Source organism: Protopterus annectens, chromosome 6.part1 (assembly GCF_019279795.1).
Source record: "Protopterus annectens isolate FY-2018-M chromosome 6.part1, PAN1.0, whole genome shotgun sequence".
NCBI lineage: Eukaryota > Metazoa > Chordata > Ceratodontiformes > Protopteridae > Protopterus > Protopterus annectens.
This window is the reverse complement of record NC_056738.1, coordinates 302,260,848-302,270,847: the sequence shown is the minus strand read 5'-3', so window position 1 is coordinate 302,270,847 and position 10,000 is coordinate 302,260,848. Positions and strand designations below refer to the sequence as shown.

At 35.0% G+C, this 10,000-nt stretch overlaps 1 protein-coding gene across 1 annotated transcript in view; it reads left to right on the top strand.

The window, feature by feature from the left end:
* The window catches only part of ABCA12 (ATP binding cassette subfamily A member 12), a 793,480-nt gene that overhangs the window by 48,448 nt on the left and 735,032 nt on the right, over window positions 1-10,000 (top strand). The window contains exons 6-7 of the mRNA XM_044075367.1: window positions 744-901; window positions 9,655-9,767. Coding sequence (XP_043931302.1) covers window positions 744-901; window positions 9,655-9,767 — 271 coding nt within the window. The remainder of the gene's footprint in view (window positions 1-743; window positions 902-9,654; window positions 9,768-10,000) is intronic.

Here is a 10,000-nt window from a genome sequence, read left to right as displayed (position 1 = left end):
CAATTTCTTGGTTCCTGGTTGTCCTGCTTCTATTTTTAATACTACATCTTGCATGTTGAATCTTGTGTGTTTTTTTGTTGTGCTTGGCTATTGCATGGAACATTTTCTTCACACTTATGTTAATACGACTGCATTAAAAATCTCTAGATTACTTGACTTTATTTTGTTTCTAAGGAAACAAAGCTTTACTGTTTCCTTTCATTACTGCTACTTAGCACTGAAAATAAAATAACTAGCACTGACTTCTATTTCAGAATATAGTTGTTGCTCATTTTCCTGTGGATAATAAAACCAGCTCATGATGCAGTATCATTTTTCCCAATGAAGTCTCTAAAATGCTCTTGGTAATTGTATCACTTTTTATCCCCCTCCCTATTCATGTTTCTTCCCTGACCTCTTACCTTCTTCTGTCACTAAAGTTTTTGTCCTTAGATCCACAGAACACATGGCTGTTAGGATAATGTCTCTGTCCATAACACTCTGTTCACTTACTGCATTCATGTCATTGTTAGATGTACAGGTACAACAGGTGATGCCACTCACCTGCTCTGAAGTAGGTAAGTATCCGTCTGTTATATAATCATTAGCAACATTTTATAAAAATGCCAAAGGTTATGAACAGCCTTGGTAATATATGTGTTTGAAATAGATATTTGCACCAACTGCAAGAAAATGTATTTGCATAGTCAGTATTGTACAAAATATATATTTATTTAATATTTATTTTTGTTTTAATATCCTAGAACATGAGCAGCTCCAAGATGATCAAACAAGTCTTATCCACCTTGGTAGGAGTAACAAATGACAGTGCTCTGTGGGATGGTTTATTTCATATGTTTCAGTCAGGTGACTTCGACATGATAGTTGAATCAAGTATTACAGTACTCCAACATGTAAGAAGGTAAGGCAGCATATCAAGTAATACTTTTTCAGTTGTAATTTTTCACCTCAACAGAAACTTTATCATCAACAACTTTAAGTACAATTTTCCCAAGCAAGATGCCAAAATGTGGACCTCTGTAAATGTAACAGATAGACACACAGACACACACACACACACACACACACACACACACACACACACGTGTGTGTGTGTGTGTGTGTGTGTGTGTGTGTGTGTGTGTGTCTGTACTGTATGTATGTATGTATAAAAAACGAGAAGTGATTTTAGATCATTTTAAGTACTTATATTATTTATATATATATATATATATATATATATATATATATATATATATATATATATATATATATATATATATATATATTAATAATTTTGTGTATACTTGACTTTGATCATTTATTGTTAGTGTTTTATGATAGGTTGGCTGCATCATGTGATTTTTTAAATTTACTACTTAATGACTATTTACTGATTACGTAAGCAATGAAAGACTGTTGATTCAAAAGCTTTTTTGTTTTTAAATTTTCATTAAACTCAATGTTGTATAGCATTTGCAGAGTCTGAGGATTGTGTTCTAATTTATGTTCTTTTTCTGTGACTCTGGTTAACCTTGGACTTGATCCTGTTTTTGTTCTTCCTTGCAGATAGGTATGTATCCCAGGGACTACCCCTTCTCTAGAACAAGCTCCCCCTCCATGTGAAGTAGAGCTCCTCCCCAGCCTAATTCAAGTGTGACTTGGAAAACTGGATGGGGAACAGGAAGTTCATCCCTGGTTTGGCACCTATGTCTCTGATGGACACAGGCAGCCTTTAAATGGTTCATCATACAGGCCCCTGTTTGTAAATGTTTCATCTCTCTATCCCCTACTTACACTTGACAAGAGTACCAGAACTTGTCAGAGATTTGACATGCATGGCTAGGCTTAAAAGGCCGTTGTGGTCATTATCCTAGTACACACCCATGAACATATTAAATTAATGATACTGTAAAAATGGAAATCACTCATTGGCTGATGAGGATAACTTATATGGATATCACAGAGACAATCTTAGCCACGTTTTTTAAATGGAATCATGTAACTGCAACCCTTCATATTCTTTCATTCTCTTTGTTGTGTTGCCTTGAACATCTACAGTAGATCTAACCTTAGTAATGGAAGAGTCTACTGCCAAGGAGTCATTCCATGTGAACATTGCATTATTATCTTTGCCTGAAGCACACACACACACAAAAAGTGTAATCCAGATAACATGAAGTAGCTGAATGAAATACAGGAACCAGAAATGGCACACCAAAAATCAATTTATTAAAAAGAAATAATATGGAAGTGGCACACAACTTTCCACTACTGACAAAATGAACATGTTTTTCAATAGTGTTGTTACTCAGAAACAGAATTTGAATTTAATCAGTTGTAATCTGTGATTGGTTCTAATTTGTCCAATGATTTTATTGTAGTAATATTTTAACTGAATGCAATGTAATGATTTTTTACATCAACAAAGTACAACTGAAAGATTAGGATGTATGAAAAATACATTTATTTCTATTTTAATAACTTTCTGATATTTTACAACTTATTTCTGGTTCTGATAGTTTGTTCAGCTAGCAGTCATTCTGCAAAGAATTCACCCTGGTCTCTTGTTTATAACGATTATTGAAAAACACGATCACATTTTCAGTGATGATCTTATAAGTGATGTTGTTGACACACCCATCTGTCACTTTGCATCAGGTGCTGCATACACAACAATAAACTGACCCATAGCTTCAAATTTATATTGACATTTTTATCTTACTTGCTAAGAAGGTAAACTCTCCATTAAACATACTGACAAAATGTTATAATGGCAAAGAAGTGCCAAGCCTTTGCTGTGTTTATATGAATCTCAGATGTCTGTAATTTGCCTTTGTTTATTAACAAATACAATACCTTATTGTTTAGCACTACTTCAGTCTTTCTGTTCAGCCTTTGCTCTCATGGCATAGCATACTGTCATATGTACCCCAAGTTTTTATTAATCCACCTGTGGTTTATAACAATTACATGAATATCAAATACAGCTAGAATTCCAAAAGCTAGGTTATGAACAAACAGATGATTATGAACTCAATTTTGAATGCAGAAGTAAAACTATGGCAATGTAAATGTTTTGCCCCAGAGTAACTGAACCCTATTTAAATTACTCAAATAATTGTAGTGATGGTCAAATAATCTTTTTCAGAGATGTAGTTTTTACTACACAAAACCTACTTTTACTTATAATTTGAAAGATGATGGCAAAATGTTTTTCTGTCCCTGGTCCCATAGTCTTGCAGCTATTTATGTCACTAACTTTGAGATTGCTGTATCTAGGATAAAATGCATTGCAGAAGTCAACTGACTAAAACAACAATTTTAACAAAAAAAAAATCACTTCAGTCACTTTTTTCTGACTTAAATTTGCTGAAAGTTTTTTTAAGAACTGTGCATTAATGTAATGTATGTATTCTACATGTTTTCCTTTCTCAATTTAAAAAATAATATGTTAATTAATATATTGCAATGCATACCAATAAATAAATTCTTAAAAGGTTATATTGGAAACCTTCAACTAGAACTACCACTACTCCTGCTGCCAGTGCACATACTACTACTACTACCACTACTATTACTGCTAGTACTACTACCATGACCGGTACTACTACAAGTACTATTACTACTACTACTACTACCACCACCACCACCACCACTACTACTACTGCCACTACTATTCTACTATTATTATTGCTACTACTAACACTACTCCTACTGCTACTACAAGTACTACTACTACTACTACTGCTACTATTACAAAAACTACCACTACTACTACTGTTACAACTACTACTACCACCACCACTACTACTACTACTGCTGCCACTGTAAGTACTACTACTGCTGCTACTACTACCACTACTACTATTACCACTATTCCTACTCTTACTACAAGTACTACTACTGCTACTACTACTTCCACCACATCTACAACTGCTACCATTACACTTACCATCATGACTACTACCACCACCACTACTAATACAATGAACACTACTCCTACTCCTACTGCTACTACAAGTACTACTACTATTGTTACTACCACCACCACTGCTACTCATACAACTACTACTACTACAAGGGTCACCACCACTACTACTACTGTTGCTCTTACCACCACTACTACTACTATTACTACTATCACTACTCCTACTGCTACTACAAGTACTGCTACTGGTGCTGCTACCACCATCAGCAATCCTTCTCCTACTGCTACTACTACTACCACCACCATCACTACTACTACTTCTGTTACAAGTACCACTACTATTACCATTACTACTTTTACTACTACTGATATTTTTACTACCACAACTTCTACTACTATCACTAATCCTACGGCTAATGCAAGTACTACTACTAATAATAATAAGTACATTAAAGATGAACATACAGAATTAAAATAAAATATGCCATCTGAGTGACCATTAATGCTTTTACTCATTTTCCAGTAGGTACAATTGCCAATTTAACATTTACTTACAGTGTTTACAATGCACTTATTCTTTGTTCATGTGATCATATATTGTCTGTTGAAATGCATACTTATGCCAAGCATATACATAATAAGAAAAAAGAAGGCAAATGTAAGAGAAAAAAGTATTATTTTGCCACTGGCAATTACTTTGAAATTCTCAGAAAGAGTTTATTTTAAATTATTTACTTCTGTATCTTAAAAATACAACCTCTTTGTAATTTTGCCATATAACAATCTTTATGTCTTTAAACAAAATTTGAACAAGGGGTAGCAAAAGTTAAAACTGATTAACTGTAGTTGTATGATGTGTCTGAACTATTATATTTAAACGTGTATTATTGTCTTCCCAAATTTCATAACAAATGTTAAAACACAGACTGAAAATGTATTGTTCTAACACCATTCAGCACTTTTCACATATTTTCAAAATAAGCTAAGGCATACAACATTTCATATGACTCACATTTTGAGGCATGCTGTAAAGCTATCTTTGAGCTCTCTGACTTCCACATCTGCAGTTCATATGATTGTTACATAAGTAAATAAATACATAAATACAAATTGCAGACATCTGAGTTTCAAATAAACACAGTGAAGTTTAGCATTTCTTTGCCATTACAACATTTTTGTCAAATATGTTTAGTGCAGAGTTTTCTGTTCACCTGCTTAACAAATGTGATAAAAATGTCAATTCGTATTTGCGGCTACATTTGTCGCTGGGTATGCATCAGCTAATGCTGAGTGAGAGGGGGTTGTGTCAGCACCAGAAAGGTTGTCCATTATCACCATTTGAGACATTTAAAGCCAAGGCATGCATTCGGCTTCCTTCACATTGGATGAAGACTACTCAGTCTTGTTCTGTTCATTAGAACACATCTATGGGGTGGTTGATAACAGCCTCAGGTCTTACTTCATTCATTAGAACACATCTGCAGGGTGGTTGATAACAGCCTTAGTGCCTTTCTCCTCATTAATATCACTCTTGCAAGAAAAGCTCTACCCCGAATGTTGCTTCACTGAACTGCAATGGAAACAAATGTGACTTAAACTTCCTATAGAAATTGTACTTTTGATCTGTATCCACAGATCATGTCTGGGTCATAATTTACAGCATATTGTTTTCTGATTTGAATGCATTTTGAATGCATTTTGTAATGCTATTTATTAATTTGTGACAAACTCCATCACATTTTAAGTACAACTGCCCCATCGCAATTTGCTCCATCAGTACTCATTCATTCTATTTCCTAAACCTCTTGCCCTGGTCAGGAACATGGTATGTAACAATTCAAAATATCCAAATACAGATCTGAGCACTTTACTTTCTTCTTCTTCTACTACTTAATCATCTGCCCATTATCAGCCATGTATATTTCTTCCTCTTTATGAATCTTTAAATTTCCTAATAATGAAATTAAAATGCTTAAAAGTATAGACAGGCTGGTTTGAACCACTAAACTGAAACATCATAAAGATGTCTGCAAGTCAGAAAGAAACACAATAAATGAATGACAGAGACTGTCAACAGTTGAGTAGTTTGGACATATTTATACCATGACTCCATGTTTGTGCTTATGTATGATTGTGTTATTGCATGCTGGTAGACTACTAACTATAAGAACTCTTTACATCTCATTGACCCATTTGTTACTCTATCCTGCCTGACTTGGTACCCCACATAACACTTTTGTGGGTCTCTGTATTACAGTGGGAATGGTATATTAGAAGCCATGCATCTGTGCCAGGAGTGTAGGATGGTGCAGAAAGCCAAATGCTGGCAGGTCATTACCTGTGACTGGTTCAGATGTTTTGGTATGCACTTATCTTCTATTCCCTTCCTGATTTGTAGGTGACTTGCAATATGTATATTACAGAGCTGGTCGTAAGCATGCTTCCATGGTAACATGCACTTAATTGACTACATTACAGTGCTGTTCCTGTCTGGTTATCATTCATGAACCCTTTTGTGGCCATCACCATTGGCCTCTGTCTGAAAGATGCTCCAGTGGCAGGTCATACTCGCCACCATTCTCTCATGTGACCATCTGTTAGGTAATCACTCACACCTATGCCACCACTCTAGACTAGTTCCTCATACTTAAAAAACTAGGTCTTCGGGACTATATATCAGGGTTTGATTTCTCAAAGATATCCTGAATAGAACAAAGTTATGTGTTTGTTGATATACATATTTCAAAGCAACAAAATGGTATATAAATTGAAATAAAAATATCAGCTATATCCTTGTCACCTATAAATTGACTGATATGAAATCAGACTACCCTATGATTACGTAAACAAGATACTATCATCTTTCAAAATTAATGATTAATTAACACTCCAGAAACAATTAAATGGCCTCAGAAAGTTCTAACATAATGTTAACTGCATCCCTACACTGCAGTAGCTTATCTTTCTTCATGATACTCCTGCATCTCATAAAGACATCACCACATTCAGAGCCAACCTTTGCCTACTGCATTTTTTCACCACTTCTCCCCAAGCTGTTAATCAAACACAGCCAGGGATTCAGAATGAACCCCACCACCAAGTGTGATTGCTGCAGATAAAAGAGACTGTTTCTGAGATACTGTAAAATCGGATTCAGAGACGTTACCCGCAATGAGGAAAAACCTCATTATCAGTTAATTTGCATGTCGCTGTAATTATCACAAGTATAAATAAGCACTTCCCTGTGGTCAGTACTTTAGGATGCCCAGGAATTATGTTGGCCCATCCTCCACCTAACGTATTCTTCAACGCACATGAGTACATTCAAGCCCACAATCCAACAGAGCTCTTACCTGTCCCTAAGCTGACAGAATTTACCTGATGTATCTTCTTATTTTTGTCCCTCTTCATGTAAATCATTGATACTTATAGTCAATCAGTAATAGCAGGCATTAGAGTTGCACTCTCTCTGTTGTTTGTAAAGTGCATAGCGAAGCTACTCCTTTTGCTGTATTGACTTTTTAAGTGAGCCCAAGTAATAGTTTAAAACTAGAACACTCCTGATGTTGCCTCTTATATGTGCCCTGCTGCACCTCATAACTTAGAGTGTTGTAGTCAGTGAATAAGGCCAAACATTTAATTTAAAGTTATTTTGTGATGGTCTATAATGTCCCTAGTGAACAAATAGTTGGTCTTTAAAATATTATTGGCCCATTTTATTAAAGGACAAATATCTGGCTAATAGGATAAATACTATATTTCTTTCAGGAAGGGAAGAATTATAGCTGATATAATAATCCATAGTAAATTTGTTCTTCCTACAATAAATGTTCGTGTACATATTAAAGTAAATTATGGTAGATCTAAATGTGGAAAATGTTGCATATGTAAACAACTGGTGAACCATTTTTTATAAAATTAACTATATTAATTTTAAGCCTGTCAACAATTTAATTGTAATACTGAAGGGATTATCTTTGTTACAATGCCCGTGTGGGCTGTTTTATATTGGGGAAAGCCAGAGGCCTTTTAAAATTAGGATTCAAGAGCACATTCAATATATTAAAAAAGCTCATTTAGAAAGCCCTTTGGCTGTACATTTTAAAGATTTGCTTCAAAGTAATGCTGCATTATTGAAAGGGTGAATTCTGGAGGAAGTAGTACACATAAGTGAGGTGGGAACCCTTAAAGAGAAACTGTTGTGCAAAGAGAATGTTTATAACTTAAAGTACACTTGCTGTAGAAGGGTTATATAATGAATGTAATTGGAAGTATTTAATCAATTAAATCATTAATGTCTTAATTATGTGTGAAATGTTTTAGGTGGTTGACTATTTAATGGTGTTTTTTTATGAATTTGTTTGTAGTTCTGGAAGGCTTTTTTCCGAGGCGCTAGAAAGATTAAACCAGTTTGTGTAGCTGTAGTTTCTTTATATTTTCTTTATTTTTTTGGTTTGGTTCAGTACATTAAAGTTTCATACTTCCTTTAGTGTAAAAAATACACTATAGCACAAATCCTCCTCAGTTAGCCCAGAGAGAGAAGGTTCTGGCTTGACAGGCTTTTTTCTGTGCCAGTGGTGCAGGGTTTGAAAATGTCCATACTTTCACTTCAACTAATTTTTTCAAAGACTTAAGGTAATATGCCTGATGTCTAGTGGTGGTGCAAAAAGCTTCCACTCAACTAAAAGGCTGGGCTGTGTGCCAACGGTAGTGGGTTTGAGATTCCCCCCTTTTATTTTACCTTTTTTTTCCAAAGACTTAAGGTAATATTTAATATTATCCCTAGTGTCTAGTAGCAGTGGAAAGGAGTAAAACTATGATAAAGAGTACCAGGGGAACATGATTTGAATCCTTTTAATTGACTTTAGGGAAGATATAAAGATTATCTCTGGTGTCCAGTGTCCCCTTTTCCCCACGCCTTTCATGCTGCAAAACTTTATGTGCCTTTTGAATGACACTATAAAAGGACAGTGTCTGATGCCTACTGTTCCCTTCATGTCCTATGTTGTTCATGCTGCAAAACGTTTGCATGTCTTTAGGGCATCATACAAAGAGTATTCCAGCTTTCTAATGTATCCCCCATGTCTTTTGTGCTGCAAATCTTTTAAGTGCTTTTAGAGCAAAATATAAAGAGTATTGTTGATATCTAGTGCCCCCCCCCCCCCACTACTGCAGGATTTGTTGCCTTATCTATGGGAAAGTACACAGCTAATTATCATAGGCCACTGCTCCAAATGCCTCATTAGCATTTCTGGTAAGCTATGGAAACAGACCCCCCACCCCCACCCCACATGCTTCACCTCTTCATGGTGTGACACTGTAGCAGAGCTCTCTCTGAATCAGGAAGGGATTACCACATGGGGTAAAAAGGGCTTATCCCTGTTGGTAACTTTTCTGAATTCTACCCACAGCTTCATATATGCTGCATCTTATAAGAAGTGACGAGCTAAACAGAAACATGGAATAAAGACTAAGAACATAATTTCACTTAAGTTCTTTCAGGAGATGCCTACTGAAATATTTTGCGCAGCCTGGAGGAGCTGATTTCTCAAAATTAATTTGTCTTTTTTATATTATCTTACACTATGTAGTATTTTAAATGAATATAATGCCACTGATCTATCTGATCTATCAAAATGGAAAATGACTGCATCATTATGTTTAATATTACAAATGTCTTTAGCATGCTGGATTTCCATGAACTAATGCTGAATCTCTTTACTGTATTTCCATTTCTTCTACAGGGTACTAACAGGCATAAAGGCAGACTATGAAATTTCGAACATCACGGATGGAATCACCATGATAAATAAGATGCTTCCTGTATATCAGCATTTTCATAACTGGAAAGGCAAAGGTAATGTCATTTATAAAAGGAATATAATGACATTTATAAAATGAATATCATTTTTTTATAATATACACTGGTCAGACACATTCATGAAGCAACATAATGCAAAAGTTAAAATAAAATTTGGCTCTAAAGTTTAGTAATCCTACTCTGGTAAAATGGTTGTAGAGTGTCAAACCCTTATTCCTGTGAACTCTGTTAGGTATGACTGTGGTAAACTACTAAAGAATTAGGTGATT